Source organism: Engystomops pustulosus, chromosome 9, assembly GCF_040894005.1.
Source record: "Engystomops pustulosus chromosome 9, aEngPut4.maternal, whole genome shotgun sequence".
Classification (NCBI taxonomy): domain Eukaryota; kingdom Metazoa; phylum Chordata; class Amphibia; order Anura; family Leptodactylidae; genus Engystomops; species Engystomops pustulosus.
In genome coordinates, this window is record NC_092419.1 from 99,685,547 (window position 1) to 99,711,116 (window position 25,570).

The 25,570-nt window shown below is 46.6% G+C and overlaps 2 protein-coding genes across 3 annotated transcripts; one reads left to right on the forward strand and one right to left on the reverse strand.

Annotated features, from left to right (window-relative positions):
- Nucleotides 1–239: 239 nt before the first annotated feature.
- On the reverse strand, nt 240–10,655 carry DYNC2I2 (dynein 2 intermediate chain 2). Its single transcript, XM_072124593.1, has 9 exons — nt 10,496–10,655; nt 3,837–4,094; nt 3,228–3,337; nt 2,967–3,124; nt 2,751–2,860; nt 2,445–2,606; nt 1,540–1,772; nt 936–1,093; nt 240–564 (listed from the first exon to the last, which is right to left on the reverse strand). Exons 1-9 carry the CDS (start codon nt 10,574–10,576, stop codon nt 326–328), a joined length of 1,509 nt encoding a protein of 502 aa, XP_071980694.1. The 5' UTR covers nt 10,577–10,655; the 3' UTR covers nt 240–325.
- An 8,102-nt stretch (nt 10,656–18,757) lies between these two features.
- On the forward strand, nt 18,758–24,291 carry SET (SET nuclear proto-oncogene). Of its 2 annotated transcripts, none has more exons than XM_072124596.1 (8): nt 18,758–19,201; nt 20,648–20,705; nt 20,986–21,128; nt 21,369–21,472; nt 21,559–21,672; nt 22,047–22,217; nt 22,301–22,460; nt 22,931–24,291. In XM_072124596.1, coding segments are annotated over exons 1-8 (825 nt in total). In that variant the 5' UTR covers nt 18,758–19,128; the 3' UTR covers nt 22,933–24,291. The 2 variants fall into 2 exon arrangements, with proteins under 2 accessions (XP_071980697.1, XP_071980696.1); XM_072124595.1 differs by having other exon boundaries at nt 18,760–19,201; nt 22,301–22,456.
- Nucleotides 24,292–25,570: the final 1,279 nt, after the last annotated feature.

Here is a 25,570-nt window from a genome sequence, read left to right on the forward strand (position 1 = left end):
CATTTCATTTGGACCTTCAAAGATCAGATCATCACTAATCTTGTGGACACAATTCCGCTTGGGGAAACCTATTTATATATGCGGATCATAAACTTGTGTTACAGATTTAGCCTTTGAAACACGTAAAGTTAAATCTGCTGCAGTTTAGACTTTAAGACCTAGTTCACACACTGCATTTAGGTAGAAAGGGTCACTGCAGCGGGCCACCATAGGCTTAAAAACCTCCAGAACCAGACTGCTGAGCCCAATAAATAAGAATTTATTTGTATGACTTCCAACATGAGCATAAATATATATACAACACAATAGATGCGACACCATGAGATCAGTCAGTGACCGCCCCAGCCAGCTCATCCAGTGTCTGCATCTCTCGGGCTCCTTGCTCTGTGAAGTCAGAACTCAGCTGCCAAATCTTGACGACACCAGTACCATCACCGGCTGCCAGGAGCTGGCTCTGTGCCTGGTTGAATGCCAGGCAGTAAACCGGCTTCTCATTGGACGTCTGCTTTATGCTCAGTGATGGCTTCTGGGAGCTTTTTCCAAAATCGAAGAGCAGCAGTTCTCCTTCAATAGAAAAGTTGGATGTTACATTGTGGACCTGGTCACACTTAGTATATCAGTACCAGTACATGGTGCCACCTCTATACATCATTACACGGCAGCTAACAATTCCTTAATATAATGCTGTGTTATGTGAATGTTGTAGAAAGTATCTCAAATTGAAGGGGTCTTCCATCTGATCAATGAGTCTGACATGTGGACCCAGAGACCATAAAGAAGACAGACTTCTGCTTGTGGCTCCAGGTCCAGATGTCAGAACCACTTGTCGTGGCCCATCCTGAGCTGCTCCATATGAAAACTAACACAGAACCCCCTCTAAGCTGCAGGATACAACTCCCATCCCGGTCAGGTATGAGAAGAGCCTCAGGTCTTACCTTCTCCTGAAGCTGCTGCAAAGACCAAGGGTCGCACTGGAGACCACTGGATGCTGAAGAGGTATTTCTGGGAGAGCTGCAGAGATGCCAGAGGTTTCTCCTGGAGCATGGAGTACAGGTGAGCGTGTCCGTCTGTCCCTGCGCTCAGGAAGAGGTTCCTACAAGCACAGAGATCTCTAGTATAAGACATTACAGCCCAGTTCACACATGCAGTTTAGCTGCTGTTCTATTATTGTTTTTGGAGATATAACAGGGATCTTACACCTAGAACCTCACCGATTGGCCACTCTAGTTAGCGTGGTCATGTGGCCCTTGTGCAGCTGAGCCCCCATAACACCCAACCACTAGACTATACTCCACAGGATAACAACCCAAAGAGGTTTCTTAGACCAGATTTGAACCAGAACCCTGACCTTGGGCCTGATACACACTTGTTATTGAAGGACAATCTGGAGGCCACGATTACAACCACTTTCCCTTAATGGGGGTATGTTGTAAATAAATAACTGGTCAGGGTCTGTGTCCATTACTTATAGTGGTTTTTCCACTAACAAAAGTTAGGCCCTATCCATGTACTAGATAGCGATGTCCCCCCATGTCTTACCTGTGGAAAGGTGAGCAGTCTACACAATAGACCGGTCCTCCATGAGGGGAGAAGGTAAACTGAGCAGGGGCCTTGAGGGGTATAGAGGAGGCCATGCTGGTGAGAGCCGCTGTCTGGACCGCAGTGGAGCACTTCAGCAGGTGGCCGCCTTCTACTCCAACCACGAATACACTTGGATCAAAGCGTGATGAGGAGAGGCAGGTCACCCCCACAGCGGTGTCACCCCGGATGTGCTGCAAGAGAGCAGGAACGTCACAGACACCACTACTGTGTACGTGACCCCAGAATCATCCATGATCACGTAGTGGCTGGTGCACAGGGTCCCCCCCACCACCACCACCACCACCAGAGCAGGCAGTAGGTTGCACCACTAGCCCCACCCCCCAGAGCAGGCAGTGGCTGGTACGGCAGGGCTGCCCCCACCAGATCTAATCGTAATAACTCATTAGATTACAGTTACCAGTGATCTGTACATACATACAGACATGACATGTAAAGAGGATGTACATCCATGCTTCTTCCCTACATGCCAAATAACCCCTCTGCTCCAAAGTCCAGTCCCCAGACATTACTGCGCACAGTGCTGTGATTTTATCAGCCCCCTGTCATGGTACAGGATTGGGGCATCAGTGTGACAGCCCACACTTGCTGATGGCATTGTCTGCTGGAGTGCAGTGCCATACGGACAGTTCATTCTGTCGCAGTCCTGCGCTAGAGGTCATGTGACCGGAGCATCAGCAGCCTATATAGGATACCTGGGCTCTAGTCACATGACCGATCTGCAAGGACTAATGGAGGGAATAGAAAAGACATACGCCCGCATGGGGCTTTACTGAAGGAGCAAAATTGCCTGTAAAGTATCTATGACGCTTGCACAGGCGTTATTGCGACCTCCCTTGTATTACCTTGTTCATCCTACTGGGCATCTGCTGAGACACCAGAGCGTATCCATTGTGCAGCGTGAGTTGTCCCTCCTTTTCCATCTGCCAGACGAGGATCTTCCCATCAGTAGAGACGCTCAGAACCTGCAGCTTGTGAGACTGTGGGCCCTCCTGAAGCCATTGGACCTGGCAGAAAATGGGGAGGAGGTAGATGAGGTCCCCCGGTCACATAACAAATGAAGTTTAATACAGGCACCCAGCGCCCCACACCATAATGAAGACCCCCGAGCACGGATAGACCCCGGCAAATACAGTCATCTGTATTATCACCTGGTAGACGGCGTCCATATGACTGTCTGCCGAGAGACCAGTTCTTCCTATCAGTGGGTCATCTGTCCGACTTGTGTCCCACACCAGAACTTCCCCATTATAGAGACCACCTGAAGGGGATAGAGGGATGTAGCAGAGCTGTGTTTGTCACTTGGCCCCTGATATCTATGGACACTACTCAATAAGGGGCCATAGTAACATCCATACTATACACACCGGCTATAAGCGACGGTCTGGAGGGGTGAAACGCCAAACACATGACAGAGCTGGGCACGTCCAGAGCGAGATCGGGGTGATGAGGATTGAAGCCACGTCGGTCCAGATTCCAGGTGCAGACGTAGGACTTCTCTGTGCTCCAATCTCCGTCTCCCAACCTGGAGAAGACAAAGGGAAGTTGGCAGAAACATCTGTCAGCCTCGGCAACAAAACTATCACATTACTGATCCTACAACATAATAACTGCACACAATGTCTCACCTGCCGTAGGAACAAGCAAGGACCGATCCCGTAGCGTTCCACGTAACGCTGGTGACCTGAAGATGATCCGCCACGGCATCCGGATACTGTAAGCTGTGCAAGCAGGAGACCTGTACACACACAAGACACAAGACTAAGGAGGGGACAGATTCCTGCAGCCACCACTAGGGGCAGCGCATGCAGTGATCTTAGTAATTTTTCAAGGAGTAGAATTGCCTGTACAAGTGTCAAACCCGACTGGCATCAGCAACTTGTAGGGGATGTGAGCGCAGGAGGACAAATACGAGAGTATTCCTAATACCCGTCCACCTGGGAGGCCTCATCCAGGTAATAGTGCGGAATAGACCAGAATGGAGGCCTGATGCTCACAGACAACATCCATTGTTTGCCTCTTCATGAACAATAAACTTTAGTCGCTTTATAAGTTTTTGGGGTTTTACCAACTGGGCATTTCATGTATTTCATTTGCCATCTGGTCTGGATAAAGTTGCTCCATTCCGTACTATGGGAGAGTCTGGAATTGCTGAGCACAGCGTTGGGGTATCTCAGGTATTCTCATCACTGGCCTGTGTCGGACCCCTGGACCTCCTATCCCTTATACCCAGTTACCTGCGGATTCTGTTCCTCCCTCGTCACTTCAAAACCATCGAAAGCGCGACTTCTCCAGCTCCTCTTCAGCTCTCGGATCATGTCTTCCTCCACTCGTTTTAAGAACTTCCCTACATCTGGGTAGTCCAGGAGAGGTCCGAGGTCCACGTCCAGGGCTCTCTGGTCCTGCTTCCATTCTGTCTGGGTGCCGGCCTCACTGGCTGCTCGCACCTGCACAGACGTCTCCTTACTGGTCACAGGGAGAGTCTGACAACTTCTCTGAGGAGAGAGAGACAAGTATTATATCACATGGCGCCAACATAGACTGCGGCTCTGTACACACAGATCTATCACTATTCTAAGTGCATACAAGGACTAGCTCCAGCTCTCACTGCCAATCACTGTGTGTGGGAGGGGAAATCAGGACACTGACCTCCAATCATTGTGTGTGGGAGGGGTAATCAGGACACTGACCGCCAATCACTGTGTGTGGGAGGGGTAATCAGGACACTGACCACCAATCACTGTGTGTGGGAGGGGTAATCAGGACACTGACCTCCAATCACTGTGTGTGGGAGGGGTAATCAGGACACTGACCACCAATCACTGTGTGTGGGAGGGGTAATCAGGACACTGACCACCAATCACTGTGTGTGGGAGGGGTAATCAGGACACTGACCACCAATCACTGTGTGTGGGAGGGGCAATCAGGACACTGACCACCAATCACTGTGTGTGGGAGGGGTAATCAGGACACTGACCACCAATCACTGTGTGTGGGAGGGGTAATCAGGACACTGACCACCAATCACTGTGTGTGGGAGGGGTAATCAGGACACTGACCTCCAATCACTGTGTGTGGGAGGGGTAATCAGGACACTGACCACCAATCACTGTGTGTGGGAGGGGTAATCAGGACACTGACCGCCAATCACTGTGTGTGGGTGAGGGGTAATCAGGACACTGACCTCCAATCACTGTGTGTGGGAGGGGTAATCAGGACACTGACCTCCAATCACTGTGTGTGGGAGGGGTAATCAGGACACTGACCACCAATCACTGTGTGTGGGAGGGGCAATCAAGACACTGACCACCAATCACTGTGTGTGGGAGGGGTAATCAGGACACTGACCACCAATCACTGTGTGTGGGTGAGGTAATCAGGACACTGACCACCAATCACTGTGTGTGGGAGGGGTAATCAGGACACTGACCACCAATCACTGTGTGTGGGAGGGGCAATCAGGACACTGACCACCAATCACTGTGTGTGGGAGGGGTAATCAGGACACTGACCACCAATCACTGTGTGTGGGAGGGGTAATCAGGACACTGATCACCAATCACTGTGTGTGGGTGGGGTAATCAGGACACTGACCACCAACCACGTTGTGTGGGCGGGGTAATCAGCAGGGCTGTTGGAGTTGTGGTAAAACGGATAGAATCCTCAAACATATCACAAATTATAACAATTATGACATTTCCTTTATTTCCTTCGCATTGCAGCAATTTTTGTAAATTTTTTGCTCCGCACCTTCAAAATTCGATAAGATTTTCATTATTCCGTGCACAGAGCTGCGTGCTGAAAATGTGCTGAAAAACCGTAACTCAGCTTATACTCAAGTTTATGAAAATAAAACCTCTGTACTCATCGCTCCGGCACCCCCGCAGGTCCTCTTGTGTCTTTAGCACCTGCACGTTCCCATCGCACACACTATGATGTCGGCAAGAGGCTGGTGTCATGGTGTGTGCAACAGGAACGCGCGGGGAGCTGAAGGAAAGGTGAGTACAGAGTTTTGGCTATATACTAGGGGGGCAGGCGCTGTCTATATACGGAGGGGGCAGGCACTGGCTATATACTAGGGGGCAGGCACTGGCTATATACTAGGGGGCAGGCACTGGCTATATACTAGGGGGCAGGCACTGGCTATATACTAGGGGGCAGGCGCTGGCTATTTACGGAGGGGGCAGGCACTGGCTATATACTAGGGGGCAGGCGCTGGCCATATACGGAAGGGGCAGGCACTGGCTATATACTGGGGGCAGAAACTGGCTATATACTGGGGGGCAGGCACTGGCTATATACTGGGGGGCAGGCACTGGCTATATACTGGGGGGCAGGCACTGGCTATATACTGGGGGGCAGGCACTGGCTATATACTGGGGGGCAGGCACTGGCTATATACTGGGGGGTAGGCACTGGCTATATACTTGGGGGCAGGCACTGGCTATATGCTAGGGGGCAGGCGCTGGCTGTATACTGGGGGGCAGGCGCTGGCTATATAATGGGGGCAGGCACTGGCTATATACTGAGGGGCAGGCACTGGCTACATACTGGGGGGCAGGCACTGGCTATATACTGGGGGGTAGGCACTGGCTATATACTGGGGGGCAGGCACTGGCTATATACTGGGGGGTAGGCACTGGCTATATACTGGGGGGCAGGCACTGGCTATATACTGGGGGGTAGGCACTGGCTATATACTGGGGGGCAGGCACTGGCTATATGCTAGGGGGCAGGCACTGGCTGTATACTGGGGGCAGGCGCTGGCTATATAATGGGGGCAGGCACTGGCTATATACTGAGGGGCAGGCACTGGCTATATACTAGGGGGCAGGCACTGGCTATATACTAGGGGGCAGGCACTGGCTATATACTGGGGGGTAGGCACTAACTATATACTGGGGGGCAGGCACTGGCTATATACTGGGGGGCAGGCACTGGCTGTATACTGGGGGGCTGTTGGCTATACATTGGGGGGAGGGGCTGGCTATATACTAGGGCAGTGATGGCTAACCTATGGCACTGGTGTCGGAAGTGGCACTCGGAGCCCTTTCTGTGGGCACTCAGGCCATCACCAGAGAGGACTCCAGGTATCTTCCTGCAGACCCAGACGGCCCAGGACTTGCTGTACACAGAGGTATTTTAAAGTGACAGTGCTACCTGGGACTATTTTCTGCTTTATTTGTGTCCTCAGTGAAAACTGTGACAGAGAAGGGAGTATAAATCACAAATTAAATTTCTGTGTTGGAACTTTCCGATAAATAAGCGGGTCTTTGTTGTAGTTTGGGCACTCTGTCTCTAAAAGGTTCGCCATCACTGTACTAGGGGGTTGTTGGCTATACATTGGGGGCAGGGGCTGGCTATATACTAGGGGGCTGCTGATGTCATACAAACCCCACGTTTGTATGACGAGGTGCTCACCCCACGTTTGTATGATCCATCCTCATACAGCATTAGCAGCTCTGTGATGTACTATTACGCCACGGAGCGCTAAGAGATTTAGGTGCCGCATTAGTAACCAGAACCCTGGATGTACCAACAGCCACAGTACAGCACAAAATGCCAACCCAGAAATGATAAATAACACAGGACAGCAATAAGTACCACCCCAGCAACCAAATACAGATGGTTCCCTACTCAAAGACACCCGAACCCTCTGCCCCCTGTGACCTTTGGTGAAGTCTCTGGATGTTACTATAGTCCCAGGCTGCAATGATCAGCTGTAAGGTGTCTGTAATGAAGCTTTATTCATAATTCTTGGCCACATTACAGCAAAAAATGTTTAAACTCCAATTGTAACTGGGGCCCAAATTATTTTTGTCTGGATCTACAATTATAAAATATACAGTTTCGACTTACATACAAATTCAACTTAAGGGAAACCTACCACCATGGATCTACCTATTGAGGTATAATGTATAGTTGTAGTTGCCTGGCCAATAACTTTAATTCACCCAATATTAACATTTTCTAAAGAGGCGGAGTGGCCGGAGCAGGGGCTACACGGTGGCAAAAAAAAAATTTAAATATTACAAAATGTACAAAAGTAAAGGTTTCAATCACCCCCCCCCCCCCTTACCCTAAATGCCCGTTCTATCAGAATATTAAAATAAAATGATTCCCGGCCGTGAACACCATAACGGAAAATAGCCCCCAAATGTCTGAATCGCCATCTTTTTCCCCATTTTTCAATTCATAAATATTTGAATAAGAAATAATCAAACAGTCCCAAACTGATATAAGTGAATTCACCAGCTTGTACCGCAAAAAATGACACCTTACACAGCGCCGTCCACCAAAGTGTGAAAAAGTTACTGGCCTCAGAATTTGACAAAATGGCAAATATTTTATTTTTTTTTTTTAATCTATTAAAACCTCATAAAACCTTTATAAATTTGGTTCCCATGTGATCGTAGCGATCCAAAGATTAAAGGGAAAGAGTAACTTGGAGCACACAATTAAACACGTAAAAACAGAGACTGTTGGAGACCCCAGAGCAGACAAATCCTGGAGACCCCAGAGCAGACAAATCCTGGAGACCCCAGAGCAGACAAATCCTAGAGACCCCGGAGCAGACAAATCCTAGAGACCTCAGAGCAGACAAATCCTAGAGACCCCAGAGCAGACAAATCCTAGAGACCCCAGAGCAGACAAATCCTAGAGACCCCAGAGCAGACAAATCCTAGAGACCCCAGAGCAGACAAATCCTAGAGACCCCAGAGCAGACAAATCCTAGAGACCCCAGAGCAGACAAATCCTAGAGACCTCAGAGCAGACAAATCCTAGAGACCCCATGGCAGACAAATCCTAGAGACCCCAGAGCAGACAAATCCTAGAGACCTCAGAGCAGACAAATCCTAGAGACCTCAGAGCAGACAAATCCTAGAGACCTCAGAGCAGACAAATCCTAGAGACCCCAGAGCAGACAAATCCTAGAGACCTCAGAGCAGACAAATCCTAGAGACCTCAGAGCAGACAAATCCTAGAGACCTCAGAGCAGACAAATCCTAGAGACCCCAGAGCAGACAAATCCTAGAGACCTCAGAGCAGACAAATCCTAGAGACCCCAGAGCAGACAAATCCTCCTAGCACCACACTGCAGCATCTTCTCCCCTCCATGTGCTGCTCTTCTCTGTGTCCTGAACTCCTTGTATGACCAAGAGCTGAGCTGTGCCAGGGGCAGGAGAGGACCTGGGAGCATTACAGCTGACAAGTACTTACCTCTTCTGGGTCCTCTCCTGCTCTGGGTCCTTGCCCCAATGAGCAGTGAGGATACAGAGCGGAGCGGCAGGAGAGGAGCCGGGAGCAGTGAGGACACAGAGCGGAGCGGCAGGAGAGGAGCCGGGAGCAGTGAGGACACAGAGCGGAGCGGCAGGAAAGGAGCCGGGAGCAGTGAGGACACAGAGCAGAGCGGCAGGAGAGGAGCCGGGAGCAGTGAGGACACAGAGCAGAGCGGCAGGAGAGGAGCCGGGAGCAGTGAGGAGCCGAGAGGACACAAATCGGAGCGGCAGGAGAGGAGCCGGGAGCAGTGAGGACACAGAGCAGAGCGGCAGGAGAGGAGCCGGGAGCAGTGAGGACACAGAGCAGAGCGTCAGGAGAGGAGCCGGGAGCAGTGAGGACACAGATCGAGCGGAGCGGCAGGAGAGGAGCCGGGAGCAGTGAGGACATCGAGCGGAGCGGCAGGAGAGGAGCCGGGAGCAGTGAGGACACAGAGCAGAGCGGCAGGAGAGGAGCCGGGAGCAGTGAGGACATTTCAGCTGCACTCACGACTACCCGGCCTCCAGCACCAAAGATCTTCAGTTAGGCCATTGTCACATGTAGCGGTTTTCAAATGTTTGCGTTTTTAAAACCGCAATGCTTGATGTGCACCAGCTGCATGCGCCTGCGCCTCTTGGAGTTTTTCTTCTCCCTGATGTTTGTGCAACCGCTTTTGAAAAGCAAAATGAAAACAACCTCAAAAAAACGCAAGGGATAAAAGGCAAAGTTAAGACAGTTCATCCGAAAAATCCATCTAAAAAGCCAATATGCAAAACTGATGCGTTTTATAAGGATGCAAAAACGCCAAGTGTGTCACCGGCCTCAGGCTGCGTCCTGCATGTCACCCTGGCTGGTTTGTATCATTTGTGGGAGTGTAAGCGGCTGTGAAAATATGAATACACCTGCTTACACTTCCAGAAATGTTATTATTATGGGATGTATACTGTTATGGGGGCTCTATTGATGTTATTATGGGATGTATACTGTTATGGGGGCTCTATGGATGTTATTATGGGATGTATAATGTTATGGGGGGCTCTATGGATGTTATTATGGGATGTATACTGTTATGGGGGCTCTATGGATGTTATTATGGGATGCATACTGTTATGGGGGCTCTATGGATGTTATTATGGGATGTATACTGTTATGGGGGCTCTATGGATGTTATTATGGGATGTATACTGTTATGGGGGGCTCTCTGGATGTTATTATGGGATGTATACTGTTATGGGGGGCTCTCTGGATGTTATTATGGGATGTATACTGTTATAGGGGGCTCTATGGATGTTATTATGGGATGTATATTGTTATGTGGGCTCTATGGATGTAATTATGGGATGTATACTGTTATGGGAGCTTTATGGATGTTATTATGGGATGTATAATGTTATGGGGGCTCTTTGGATGTAATTATGGGATGTATACTGTTGTGGGGGGGGGGGGGCTCTATGGATGTTATTATGGGATGTATACTGTTATGTGGATTCTCTGGATGTTATTACTATTGGGTTAGGGGATTATGTTTGTGTACAGTCTCCATCAGAATCTTTGTTACAAGATGGCTGCCGGAGGATGCTGGGAGTTGTAGTACCACCCCTGCAGGCGGTCGGGCGCTGGGGTACGAGTCATAACTCACTGATTCACAGCGGGACCCCTGCGATTTCCTCCACAGAGACTCCACCGACACCACATCCACAGCCTCATCTACAAAACTCATGGTCCCTGCGGTCTGCAGAAGTAGCAGCACTCCCTGATAGCCGCGTTACCTCGGCAACCGCCAGCAAGCGGCGCACACAATTACGTCATCAGCGCGATATCATGTGGGGCCATAAACCAACGAAACATTTCTCTTCAATATTTTGAAGGTTTAATGAGAACAGAATGAATCTGATAGACCGAGAACACCGAATTCACAGCAAAAACGGCGAAATACGCAAAACCGAGTTGTTTTAATCCGTCAGTGAAGAAAGTCACCTCTATGGAGGCAGCCGACGCCATCTTTAAAATGGGCAGACTTGAAAAAAACCGAAATACTTGTAATGTGAAGGGCATCTTGGGTATTCATACAAAGAAGTTCTTCATCAAACTTCGAGTTTTTACAGAGAAAAATGATTTACACGACGATATTAAGCACAGTGCTGAGCAATGCTTGCCATTAACGAATATGGCGCCTGATAGATTTTTCCATGTGACGCAGAACTAGAGCATGATGGGTAATTCTAAGCAACAGGGGGTCTATTGATTGTGTCCCTGTAACCTCCATTAGAACTAGACTAGCACGTGGCTCTGCTCAGCTGCTGCAGGACTAGAAGCCCCAATACAGTGTGAAGGAAGTCACAGAAAACACAGACTATAAAATCCAAAGGATGTAAATACTTATTAGACAATCATTTCACTTTACACCTAAAATCTCTAGTATAATGAACATCTATGGCAGAATCAGTGCTAATTATTTTGTTGTAATATGTTTCTACCTTTCATCGTACAAGAAAAATTCACCATAAATGACACCTTTCTTTTTCTGGCGCTGCTTTTTTTATTTCATTGGATTCCCTGTGAGACAATGGGGCACATTTACTAAGGGTCCGCGGAACGCAATTCTGTGGGGTTTCCCGAATTTTTCCTCATTTAACTGGCGCAAGCGATCGGATTTTGGCGCATCGTCGCCAACTTTCACAAATCGGGGGGGGGGGGGGGGGGCGTGCCGTTGGATGATCCGACGGATTCGGACAAGCAAGGGATTCAACATCTCAAATTGTGTTGCAAGACAATGCACTCACATACACCGGGAAGAAGAAGGTGAACTCCGGCGGACAGCAGTGGGGAAGCGACACATGCAGGATATCGGTGCACGATATTGGTGAGTCGCGCCGGACCTCATCTTCGTTGGACCGTCCGGATCGTGACAGGACCGGGTAAGTAAATGTGCCACAACGTCTGCCGACTACCTCTGGATGGTGATCTGTAAGATTGGTTGCCCACAAACCGAGTTTTAAATTGATTTTGATCAAAGCTTGTCGGATTTCAGTGCCAGCGCAATGCAACCATCCGTTTTTGTGCTCCAAGTGTCATTCAAGTAGCTTCAGGTTTCCACATGCATGAAAAACTGACCACTCTAGGATCCTACTTCCATCTGTTTTTCTTCAAGCAAGTAGTAGTCCATGCTGTGTTTTTCTCATATAGGATCAGATCCAAGGACTGATGTCTTGAAAGGACAATAGACTATCAATGAGACACAGTTCTGACCAATTTAAGACAGACAACAGCACTGGTACCAGAAAAACGGCAAACCTCTCAGGGTGCGTTCACACGTTGCACTTTGGTTGCGTTTTCATTTCGTTTTAAAACGCATTACAACAGCTGAGGAGAGGTGATTTGCCTAATTACATTACTATTTACATTTGTTAACGCATGTGTTAACAAAACACATGTGTTAACAATGTGTTAACACATGCGTTTTGTAAACGCAAACGTTAACAATAATGTAATTAGGCAAATCACCTCATCTCAGCTGTTGTAATGCGTTTTAAAACGCAATGAAAACGCAACCAAAGCGCAACGTGTGAACGCGCCCTCAGCAATACATCTAGAACAGCGCAGTGGGAGACGGGGTCATATCTGTGACTGAGGGGAGGGTCACACAATGGGGCTTATTTACTAAGAGTCCACGGATCGCACTTTCGTCGGATTTTCCGACCTTTTGGGATTTGCACAGCTGTTAGGGTGATGACACACGTATCGCTTTGTCGCCGCTTGCAAACGCAGACAAAGCCGCGCCCACCAGGGCGGGCCTCGGCCCGATCGCATCGGCGTTTCTATGGAAACACCTGCGATCGGGAATGAGCCGCCGGTGTTTTGTGTTAATTTAACGCAAAACAACGGCGGCTCGTTCCCGATCGCAGGCGTTTCCATAGAGACGCCGTTGTGATCGGGCCGAGGCCCTCCCCGGTGGGCGCGGCTTTGTCTGCGTTTGCAAGCGCAGACAAAGCGCTACGTGTGGCACCAGCCTTAGGTGGTGGCTACACGTGGTGTCTGTATTGCATTTCCAAACACAGTGCAAGCACCCGAGGGCAGGGTTGGCCTTGATCACATATGCCTTTCCATTGAAATGCATGCGGTAACCAGCACCCAGTGTCTTGCATTTAAATGATACAATGCTATAGAAATGCCCTACTTTTTTTTTTAGGGGGGCATTGAAAATAAGGCCAGGAAATTCATACAATTTTACATTTATTTGGCATTCTTGTTTTTGTTTTCCCTGCCAAATGACATGACAAATACAACAGCTACTTAATCCCCTTACATGCACCTCCCAAACCAGGTCCAAGGCCAACAACGGAATTGCCCGCTTTCTACCATACAGCAAAAATTAACCAAAAATCACTTATAAAATAGGAAGTTGTGTTTTGAGGTTAAGACAGGAAATTGTAACCACTGGATATGATTTGCGGCATCTGCTGTAGTAACTTACCTTGTAAATCAGTCATGTGGAGATTACCTTGCCTCAACCCATTTATTAAAAAAATATATATATATTTTTCGATTTCCACAGCTTTTAACTTTTAATTACAGGCAGTCCCCCGGTTACGTAGAAGATAGGTTCTGTAAGCTTGTTCTTAAGTTGAATTTGTATGTAAGTCGGAACTGTATATTTTATCATTTTAACCCAAGACAAATTTATTTTGGTCTCTGTGACAACTGGATTTAAAAAATGTTGGATTGTCATAAGAACCAGGATTAACTATTAATAAATGTTAATTACAGACACATGTGATAACTGTTACAGCTGTTTATTGTAGCCTAAGGCTAAAGTACAGTAAATTACCAAATACCAAAGTTCCGTTTGTAACTAAGGGTCGTCTGTAAGTCGAGTGTCCTTAAGTAGTTGACCACCTGTACATTTTGAAAACCTGTCTGCACTAGAGTGACATGCCAGTGTTGTCTCTTTCTTTTCATATACTCATTGACCTATAGGCCGTCATAACGCGACGCTAGCGCACAGGGGGAGGTCCTCGGCCCAAACGCACATGCGTTTCCAGGGAAACGCATGCGATTGTTAAGCCGATCACATGCGTTTCTCTGGAAACGCATGTGCGTTCGGGCCGAGGACCTCCCCATGTGCGCTAGCGTCGCTTTATCAACGGACGCCTAGCGGTACGTGTGACCGCGGCCATATGTGCAAGTTTCACACACTCTTTCCAGTGTAATGGATGCTACAAATTTCTCGTATCATTTCTCTGGATCAAAGGAATATCATATCTGTGCATTAGCACAATAGCCTTTCAGTGAGCCAGACTTCTGTCTGAGACTCAGACGTGAAAATCTTAAAGGGAACCTGTCACCCGGGACCTCATTTTCACTAAAAACAGGTTGCAAAAGCTCATTACAGCTGCATTGCACAGATGCCTCTCTTCTTTCTCTAAGCATTTGCATTACAATATAATTGTGTTTTATAACTTACCTTGCACCCTGACAGAATCCTCTGTGTAGTCCCAGGGGTTGAGCTTTGGTTTGGATGCATTTCAAAAAACAACATGTGACATGTGATGAGATTTACAGGAGCACAAAAGTGGGGTCTGAGGACTGAGGAGGGAGCAGCACACACAAGTCATGTGTTGTTTTTTAAATGTATCCAAAGCCCAACCTCTGGGACTACACAGCGGATTCTCTCAGGATCTAAGGTAAGTTAAAACACACAATTATATTGTGATGCAAAAGCTTAGAGAAAGCAGAAAGACATATTGGCAATGCAGCTGTAATGGGCTTCTGCACAAATTTAAAAAAAAAATGAACACAAATAAAGAATGAAATTTAGACTTCCTATCGACCAATGTCACCTGTTACCCTTTGCCTGACTGCGGGTGATGCCACACATGGCGTTTTGAACCCGTTTTTGGTCCATTTTTAAGTAGTCAGTTAAAAAACGCATGCGTTTTTGACCATTTTCAATGCGTTTTTTAACGGACGGCTTAAAGACGGACCAAAAACGGGTTCAAAACGCCATGTGTGGCATCACCCTTTTATGTAGAGCTAAATCGTAGAGCTTTCAGAATGTTAACATTACAGACCCTGCATCAATCTATACTAAGGCCGGAGGCACATGTGGCATTTTGAACCCGTTTTTGGGGCGTTTTTAAGCAGTCTGTTAAAAAAAGTAAACATTTTTTGAAAACACATCCATTTTTGATAGCTTTTACCAATTATCTTAATCAAAATTGTTTAAATAACGGATGCGTTTTTAAAAGCATGCTTTTTTTAACGGACTTCTTAAAAACGGCCCAAAAACGGGTTCAAACCTAAGGGTGGTGACACACGTGGCGTTTTTAGGCCATTTTTAGTAGTGCGTTTTCAGATCGGGAGGAAAAAACGCATGCGTTTTTGACCAGTTTGAATTAAGATAATTGGTCAAACCTGTCAAAAACGCATGTGTTTTTCAAAAACACATGGGTTTTTTACAATCTGAAAACGCACTAACTAAAAACGGCCTAAAAACGCCACGTGTATCACCACCCTAGGGGTGATGCCACACATGGCGTTTTGAATACGTTTTTGAGCAGTCCGTTAAAAACCGGACTGCTCAAAAACGTGTTCAAAACGCCATGTGTGGCATCGCCCTAAGGCTCGGCTATCAGAATGAGATATTAAAGAGGATCTGGAAAACGCCTTTAAGACTCCTAAACGTCATAGAGGGGTACCTGCTATAGGTACCCATTCACATTCTGGACTGTACTAAGATTTTGTAGCCAGATTCCTGATTAACAGATACCTAATTAAAGGAATTCCTCTGTGATATGATTCTTAATATTGTGTTGTTTATACATGTATTTTGATAACATGATACAATGTGACATAATGATAATGTTGTTTGGAGCTCAATGAAAACCGTGAACTATAGAATAACCCCCCTGCAGCCACTAGAATAAGGGGCCCATTTTGCAAGGCTGCCAAGAGGCATCTAACAATAGACCCACTGCCGCCTCTGCTGAATGACATGGGGGGGGGGGGGGGGGGTAGGAGTAGAATTTAGGGGAAAATAAAAAAAAAAGTTTACATGCAAAGCCTATTCAGAGGCTACAAGTGTCTATAGCGCTGTCAAATAAATTATGCAAACAGTTCTCAGTAGTGAAGAGACATCCCCTGGCTTCTCCACGGCGCCCCGACCATGGTGGACAGCCAATACAAAACATAGTCATATATACTAAGCTACAATACACAAAAGGGGAGTCACCCATCTTTCCGAGACCCCTGAATGGCAAATCTTATGCAGTACATAGCAGCGGGATATAAAGTGGTCATTTTCGGTGTCATTTTGGCTATACTGTCTCTCCATAAGTAACATATCAAAGGGATTTGTAGTAAGGATTAGTAATTCAATTAGTAATTTAGTAAATCAACAAATTGTTGACCTGGGATAACAAACTGTATAGGTACAAGACTATCATCAGAATCCATCATGATAAACTATCAATTGCTCATAGATCCAGGCACCAAGGCTGTGGTCATCTTCCTAAATGTGTTATTCATGGCCTCCTTCCTTCTAAAATCAACTTTTAAAATTATGCTAATGGAACACAAGTATTATTGTAGAAAAGAAGTGAGTTACAATTTGGACCCAAGAAGCATTTTAAAACATCATCTTTATTATCAAATACAATAACACAAATACATGTGACATTGAAAAACCATTAAATGTACATCTGATTTCATGGGTCAGGTAACAGCACTATTTGATCCACCACCCCTAGCCAATGGGAATTGGAAAAATATTATGGTTGCAGAACAAAATGATATATGGGCAGCTCAGTGGTTAGCACTACAGCCTTGCAGTACTGGGGTCCTGGGTTCAATTCCCACCCAGGTCAACATCTGCAAAGAGTTTGTATGTTCTCTCCGTGTTTGTGTGGGTTTCCTCCAGGTCCTCTGGTTTCCTCCCACACTCCAAAACATATAGGTAGGTGATTAGATTGTGAGCCCCATTGGGGACAGGGACCAATTTGGCAAACTCTGTGCAGCGCTGCGTAATCTGTGTGCACTGTATAGATAAAGAATTATTATTATATTCCCTGATCAGTCAAGTGATCAAGTCCCTGGTTAATGCTAGTTATCTGAACATCCAGAAAAGTAGCTGTAAAGCAGACTCGGTGCACTCACTGATCTGTAACCATAACCAAGTGGCACAAATACAAATAACATGCCAATCCAAATGGAAAGCAATAATTACAGATCACAAAGACACAAAACCAAAAAGTCTGCTAAGGAACACTAAGGGCTAGAAGCATCTAAGTTATGAAGTCATCTGTAATGTCCTCAACCAACCAAAACCCCGGCCGGGCTAGGAAGCTCCCCAGGCGTATCGTCACTCCAAGCTACTTTCTCAGGGGTGTCCAAATTGTAACACGCTTCTTTTATAGTTCATACATAATTAAGTGTGGGCCCTCCATATGATATTGCTCTCTGTGACCCTCCCCCCCCCCCTCTTTTGTACCACAAATGCTATTGCGGCGTTACCAGAGCCCCTCCATGCTGCAGCTTCAGGCCACGTTCTCAAGATGCGTTGCGTTTTTGACGCATTTAAAAAGACAATCCCGTTCCCGTTCCATTTAAATACATGTGTTTTGGACCTCCTGTCTCTATTTTGCGTTTTTGCCTTTGCATTTGTTTTTTAAAAAGCAAACAAACTATTATTGCTTTGTGTCGCGTTTTGTGATGTATTTTTACATTTGCCTTTTGCTGGGAAGCAGTTTCCTAACTTTTATGCGTTTTTCAATGGTGCAGAAGACAACTGCTTTCATCTGATATAAAACGCATTTGCAAACTGTTCTATTGCTGCGTCAAAAACACAACAAAAATGCAACACATTGTGTGAACACAGGCTGTTACACTGTCTCACCCTACCCCTGCTCCCTCCACATTTCCCCTCCGTCTATGTGCTGTAATCTCACAGTGGGAGGGGGGAGTGTAACAGCCTGTGAAGCTGCAGCACAGAGGGGCTCTGGTAACGCACTTGTGAGCATTTTAAAAGTGAATTTTATAAGGAAGGAGACCATGGACCACGCTGCACTCATCAGGTTTAGTTTTATGTTCACATTTTCTGTAATTTTTTTTATGTTTCTATGAATAATGTGACATATGGCAGTGTAAGGCCCTGTTCACACCTTACAGCAGATTCTGATACCCCTCAGCAGTCTGTGATGTTGCCTAGCAGCCTATGGGATTAGAGCATCAGGGTATAATCACACTGTGAGGTCTAAGGGTGTTTTTTTCTTTTGTTTTTCCCTCGGAATGACATCAGGACACTGCAATTTTTACAAAACCCTAATACATGACAAGTTTTGCTATGATTTCGCCTTAATCGCATAACAAAAACTAAAACGCAGGTGTGAACAGAGACCTAACGCCCCCGCCCTCTGTGCCATGTGCTCGGCTCGCCTTGTTGTGACAGGTGCTACTGGGAGCCCCGGACCCAGTCCGTAGACTACAAGGGGTTTCCATAGTGACTAGGAGAAGCGAGCCCTGACCCCCCCCACCTCCGTTATAATTTATTACGACGACGGCATCCGGCAGTGGAAGGGTGTCAGGCCACGGGTGCGGGGTGGGCGTGGCCCTCTCCAACACACACCCACCTCCTCCTCCACCACCACCACCACCACGGCGTGCGGCGGGAACTGAAAGCGCATCCACAAGTCCGTCGCCCCTCCCCTGTCCCCGCCCATGACACCATGTGACCGGCCGCGCGCCGCCAATCGCCTCCCGCTCTCCTCCCTGACGTACGCTAAGCCTCCCGAGACACCCCCACGTTGTCGGGTCGCCCCACCCTCATAGGATAGCGCAGGGGGAAGTGGGCGGAGTTGCCGCGTCTAGAGCAGCGTTGCACTCCGCCCCTTTGGTTGGCTACCACCCCTCGGGCTGGGAGGTGGTACTGTCTTGAGCGGGAGCGAGTGTTGGTGCCGAGCGCAGTGCGTCCCTCCCCCCTCCTTTCTCTCACACACACATTGGTCGGGAGCGAGATTTACCTCACGCAGCAGCGGCCATCGCGCGCTCCGCTCTCTCTGCCTTCTCCCGCTCTAGGTCGTCGCTCTTCCCCCGCACAGCCGCGGCTAGTAGGAGCGGGGAGACCACCGCGGAGTCCGGCCCCCGCCCAGGAGCGGTCCCTGCGCCGCCTCAGCACCGAGGAGCTTCCTCTCTCCTCCTCCTCCCAGCCAGGCCTGAGCCTGCACCCGCCTCGCTCCTTCCCCGCTCTCCTCGCGCCTCTCTCCCGCTTCTTCCGACATGTCGGCGCCGGCGGCCAAACTCAGTAAGAAGGAGGTGAACTCCAACCACGACGGAGCTGACGAGACCTCAGGTAAGAGCCGCGGCTGCTGTGTCTGTGCTGTTGGGGGGGAGGGCGGCCATTTTCCCGCGGCGGAAGGCGGGCTCGCTCGGGGCACAGCGGGGGAGGCTCCGGGGGGTCCCCGGGTGCGGCGGGGTGGTGGCGGGGGACACTGAGGCCGGCGGCGGCGCGATGCGCAGGAAGGAGCCCGCGGTTTCATTGTCCTCCGCCATGATGCTTCCGTCCTGATCCGCATGGCGCAGGCCGAGAGAGGCGGAGGAGCGGTCCTGGGGACCACCGCCGCCTCCCGTGGCCGGGGCTAGTGCCGCGTGCTCCGGGCGCTGCCTTCCCCGCGCCGCGGCCTGGCCTCGCCGCCTCCACGTGGGTCCCCGCGGCCTCCGGGTTTTGTCCTTCCCGCTGTAGTGAGCAGGCCGCCGCTTCCGCTGCCCCCTCCTCCTCCTCCCATGTGATGCGTTTCGTGTCCCCCAGTCCTGGCGCCGCCATCGCTCTGATCCCACGTGTGTGAGACGGTGTTTACCCCACATGTGATATAACAATAACCGGCCCGTAAGCCCCTCCCTGCTGTATGACCTGTGCCAGGGCCCTTTAATTGTAGTTATCAACCATCTTTATTGGTAACGTGTTAGTGTAGAAATTATTATTCTACTATTCACTCCTGCAACAAGTGACCTGTGTAACGCTGGAGGCCCTGCCTATGGTTGAGGGTCATCCTCCAGTCTTCATAGAGTTAAAAAAACATGGCTGCTTTCTTCCTATAGGCATCCCTGCACTTGACCATGATGGCTCTATTTTATAGCAATGATCACACCCCACCTGTGGTCACAGTGAAGCTGTTTTTGGTAGAAGGCAGCAGTGTTTCACTTGAATATGCAGGTGTTATCATTGAGACTTTGTTGGGCTTGGTATATGATACACATAGCACAACTTGCATGTTTTGATTGTCCGGGAGTGAAATCCCAGTCTGCAGCAGATATTTACATAACCCTGATTGTTAAATGTGTCTCAGTTCTATTTCAAAACACATTTACAAGGGTAGTAACACTTCTGCAAGTCTATCCGATCAGCGTAACCTTCTTGATTGTGTGCAGCTTGTGGAAATGTGCCATATGTTGGTCCCTGTAATATATAGAAATGTGTAATGCAACAATGTCCCGTCTATGCCTGGCCAGCAATTTACTAGCTATTGTGTTGCCATCTAAGATGCACAATTGGCAGGACATATCTTATATTTCTATTCGAAGCAGAGCCTGTGGGATTGTGCCACCATACAGCCCAATTTACACAGGCTGCATACATTTGTGTATAGTAACTGGAGCAATAAGACCCGTTACCTGCCTCTGATGTCTAGTGATAGTTTGGAAAAGTCTTTTGGGGTAACGGTTTTAGACAGTTCCTATAATAAATATTCATTTGGTTGATATCATATCAAAGAAATAATATCCTCCTTTTTTTTTTCAGAAAAAGAGCAGCAGGAAGCAATTGAGCATATTGATGAAGTACAGAATGAAATAGACAGGTACGTAGTAATCTTGTAATGTCAATGTCGGACCTTATTCTCCATGCAGCACTATATGAGACAAAATGCTTGGAAACTATTCCCAATGTGACTTAAAAAAGAAAATACTGATCAAATCTGTGATGCGACTACAGATTTAAGGAGAAACAACATTCAAGTGTGAAAATGATTCCTTAAGCAACCACTAGGCAGATTTATATTAACATTTGCAACATGTGTAAGGCAAAACAGTATATTGTACATTAGTTGGGTCTTAATTCCAGTGTTCTTCCTTTTTAAGACTGAATGAACAAGCAAGTGAGGAAATCTTGAAAGTAGAACAGAAATACAACAAACTCCGCCAGCCATTCTTTCAGAAGAGGTCAGAATTGATCGCCAAAATCCCCAATTTTTGGGTCACGACATTTGTCAACCACCCACAAGGTAAGAACTATACAGGGTGTATGTAGAATATAATTGGGACTGGTGGTAAGACGGTAGATAATTCGCAAGTCACTGCTTCCTGCCAAAAAACTCTGTGCATTGTTGGTAAAGAGTTAGTTTGGCTGCAGGGGGTAATTTTTATGCATTCAGGTACTTAATCAGCCTGGATGCAAAACTCTACCGAATATTTTAGATGTGTTAACACTTTTAATATCTACTGTGTATGTTGTGTTTTTGCAGTCTCTGCACTCTTGGGTGAAGAAGACGAAGAAGCCCTTCACTATCTGACTAGGGTGGAAGTGACAGAGTTTGAAGATATAAAATCCGGATACAGAATAGATTTTGTAAGACTTCCAGCACATATTTTACTGTAAAATGCAAGTGTTTTGCAATTCCAGTTGATCTAAATATGCACCTTCGTATCTTGCAGAATTTTGATGAAAATCCTTACTTCGAAAACAAAGTTCTCTCTAAAGAGTTCCACTTAAATGAAAGCGGAGACCCCTCCTCAAAGTCCACAGAGATTAAATGGAAAGCTGGCAAGGTATGTATCGTGTGGTGATATTATTTGGCATGCATTTGTTGTGGTAATTTCTGTTATCAGCCAGCTTAGGCTGGCCGCTGGTTGTCTAAAGTATTCATCAGTCCTTAGACTAACAAGTACTATAACAAATCTGTTACATTTGTGTCTGGCAAATTCTTCTAAAGATGCCCTATTCCGGATATCTAAAGAAGGTTCTGTCATTGCAAACCTAAATACTTTGAGATGGGTCTTGTTTTGCATGTACTAAATGGATAATGGCTTATAGGACTCCATGTTCACTACAACTTGTGCTGCTCCGCTTTAGGAAGTAGAGATCACCTCTTGTCTATGGCTTGATTTATTTGTTCTAATGCTTTTATTCTGTTTTACTTCAGGATTTGACAAAACGTTCCAGCCAAACACAGAACAAAGCCAGCAGAAAGAGGCAGCACGAAGAGCCTGAAAGCTTCTTCACTTGGTTCACAGATCATTCGGATGCCGGTGCAGATGAGTTAGGGGAGGTCATAAAGGATGACATCTGGCCAAATCCATTACAGTACTACCTTGTGAGTAGATATAAATGTACAGCAGAAACTCCACTAAACGGATCCATGTTCTTTTATGCTGATTCTTTTATTGCTCTTTAAAGGTTCCTGACATGGAGGATGAAGAAGGTGAGGGCGAGGAAGAAGATGATGATGAAGAGGAGGAAGAAGGATTAGAAGATATCGATGAGGAAGGGGATGAAGATGAGGTTGAAGGAGAGGAGGATGATGACGAAGATGAAGAGGGAGAAGAAGCAGAGGTATGTACGTAAAATCTTTTCTATTATTATGCATGCAAACGAGTTGTAGAAAAATAGCTGTATCTTTCCTAACAATGCACCTAGCACCTTTGATTGTATTCAGTATCGCTGATAGAGCTCTGTATTGTCTCTCCTATAGAAGTATATGTAGCAGCAGGTACACATGCACTCCATATACTCCTGCTCCACCTCCTGGGCTCAAAGGGGGATGTCATTCAGTGATATTGCAGGTCCCATCAATCAGATGCTTATCCTCTTACTTTAGACTAGGGTTTAAGCACTGCTCATGCTCAATACCTTGTGTATGGGGCTCAGTCTAATGTATAGGGCAGCTTCTTTGTCTCATAGCACTCCATTACGCAGTGACAACAGCTGCTTGTCTTGAGCAATAGTCAATGTCATCTGATTATTTTGCAGCCAGGATTATGGAAAAAAACTTGTATATTAAGGCATTTTGTTTTCTTCTCTTTACAGGAAGATGAAGGTGAAGATGATTAAGATTGCAATGTTTGGATTCCACCCTTTCCTTTTTTTTTATCCAGTCCCTGGGAGCAAGATGCTGTTGTGTTTCTTTATTTTGATTTCCCCCTTCCCTGATTATTTTTGTTTTCTTACCCTTTTTTTAATTTTGTGTGTGTGCTCGGTCACCTTGTTCTTGGTCCTTTCCCCCCCTTACCTTCTCTTTATACCATGGTTCATAAATTTATTTTTGGGGAGAGGTGAGAACTGAGTAAAAATACAGTGGAAATCTCTAAACCTGTTTCTGTTCCCAAGTCATTCTTAAATCAATAAAGAAATACATTGTACCATCCTATGGTGTATGGGGCTGACATGCCCCTCTGCTGCCACTGCTGGTGGAGGCTGGGGAGTGTGCAGGACCTTGTTATGCATAGCAGCAGTCTAGCTTTTCACTTTTTTTGTTTTCTTCCTTCCTGTGTATATTGGGCTCAGAGGTTGCACTGTTTCCATGTGAATATGGACAGATAGCATCAACCGACATGTATCAGTCTATTGTTTTGTTTTTTTTTGTTTCTTGTTTAAAAAATTCTGAAAAAAAGTTAAAAAAAAGACTGGGGGAGGGTTAGACAGTGGGGGTTTTCAGACAACAGGGAGGGGTGGGAGGGCTAGGTTGGGCATTTTGGAGACATGGCTTTTTTTTTTTTTCCTCTTTGGCATGTTTGTGATGTTTTTGAAGACATCCATGCAGTTTAAGATACTTTTAAAAATGAGCAAAGATAAATTTCGGTGGCTTTTGGCTCTGACAACCTTCAGGGTCTCCCTTTAAAGGACCCTGCAGGAAAATATTAGAAACGGACATTAACAAACTTTTTTTTTCTTCTGGAAAAAGACAAATGCTCAATTTTAAACGTTAAAGTGTACAAGTTGCTTTGTTACAATAAAACTAAATGTGTACACAAAGGGACTACTGGTTTTCACTTGGATGCTGCCTTCTTCCCTGCCTGTATGTTGTCGCACACCCTCATTTGTTGTCATATTTTTGTTGAGTTTTTCCTCTTATCCCCTCCTTTCTTCCCCAGACTGATATTTAATGTTTTTTGATACAGGGCATTTTTGTAGTAACCTCCAAACTAACCAGCCAAGCAAAGCCAGAGGCACATGGCGCTGGTTGTCTGCGGTATACAGTCAGCACCTCTCTATACTCCGTCTAGGATGGAGTTTTCTTTTGTGGTAAAAAAAAACATTTTTGTAATTTGCTTGGCAAAGGTGTGTTTAGGCACTTAATCTGATTCCTAGTCTGTTATAAATCTACATATTGCTGTCAGATTTCTGCCTGTCAATCAACACTACAAATAAAGTAATTGGTGTGATCTGTATGTGGACTGTCACATTTTATACCACCTGCACGGAGGCTCCCGTGTGGTGGGGGCACTAGCTCATGGCATGAATCTACACAATACAGCACAGGAAGATGCTCCATGAATTCTAAGTGCTACTACTAGTTTCTTTCTAAAATTTTAATATACGATTATATACTCAACCTTTTAACTACACAATGAATCATCTGAGATCAGGCTAAGACTGGTTGGGAAGCATAGCTTCTCTATTTTAGGTTTGTGCAGTACACATACATGCTCTGTCACATAGTTGAGAATATTGCCCTTCAAATTAGAAATGTTTCCAATTTAGAGAGGTAAAACACGTGAATTATTTACCAGTTTGTATAACTCACAAAACCACAAGCCTGATGCCATTTAAAAGTTAGGTTCATAACTTTACTATAGAAATGAAGATGGGTCGGTCTGATACACCCTGCAGCATCAACTAGTGTCAGGCATGAAGTGTCACTTGCTCATTTGCATATGATTTTGGAGTGTAGAGGCTCCCTTTAAGTGTGGTTATTTTGGTCTGCACATTATAATGGCAGTGAGTACCACTAGTAACGTAGGTGCTATGATGGGTTTATTCAAACTCTGACCTGTATTGTGAGTGCAGGGAGGGGATGACTATTGTGATACGCCAGATTCCCTTCTATAAGAGGCTGGAGCATGAACTCTGCACATTACACCGTCACAAGTCGTCTTTTCTGACATCTTTATACATGTGCATGAATTTTCCTTTTAGACTCGTTGCATCATATATTGCCACGATGCATGACGTTTTGTCCTTTGCCTTGTTCTCATTCTGCGACACCTGGCAGCACAATTGTTTCAGACTATGATTATGTCCTGTCCACCTCCACCTAAGCCACGTGTGTCAAACACAAGGCCTGGCTGGCTCTTATCGGCAGGATTTCTCCAATTCTTGCCTTTCTTCATTTCCCCAAAGCCACAGCCATCATCTTTCCTTCAGTGTGTGGTCGCTGTATGTGCCGGTAATAAAGCCAGTACACCGTTCATAGCCCAGGTACAGTGGACACACACTTGGGCAAAGATGACAATAGGCAAGCAAGATGGTGGGGGCACATACTTTGCCTCCTGGGGAAATTGGTTTGAATCCCTTGGGTTAAGCCCTGTATTTGTCGTATAGAAGCTCCTTACGAATCTAGTTTTGGTTACATGAATATGAGATCATTACACATATCACCTATAGCGCAACCATAGAGCATGGGGGAGCGACTTGGCTCGATCGCATATGCATTTCCCTGGTGTCTCA

What these genes read in the sequence shown, in the direction of transcription:
- DYNC2I2 (XM_072124593.1), bottom strand. Translation starts at nt 10,576, where the DNA reads ATGAGTTTTGTAGATGAGGCTGTGGATGTGGTGTCGGTGGAGTCTCTG. An exon ending in CAGACCGTCGCTTATAGCCG is followed by an intron (nt 2,861 to 2,966) that starts GTGTGTATAGTA and finishes TATCCCCTTCAG; the next exon opens with GTGGTCTCTATAATGGGGAA. An exon ending in TGCAGCAGCTTCAGGAGAAG is followed by an intron (nt 565 to 935) that starts GTAAGACCTGAG and finishes TTTCTATTGAAG; the next exon opens with GAGAACTGCTGCTCTTCGAT.
- SET (XM_072124595.1), top strand. Translation starts at nt 19,129, where the DNA reads ATGTCGGCGCCGGCGGCCAAACTCAGTAAGAAGGAGGTGAACTCCAAC. An exon ending in ATTTGTCAACCACCCACAAG is followed by an intron (nt 21,129 to 21,368) that starts GTAAGAACTATA and finishes GTGTTTTTGCAG; the next exon opens with TCTCTGCACTCTTGGGTGAA. An exon ending in CCGGATACAGAATAGATTTT is followed by an intron (nt 21,473 to 21,558) that starts GTAAGACTTCCA and finishes CGTATCTTGCAG; the next exon opens with AATTTTGATGAAAATCCTTA.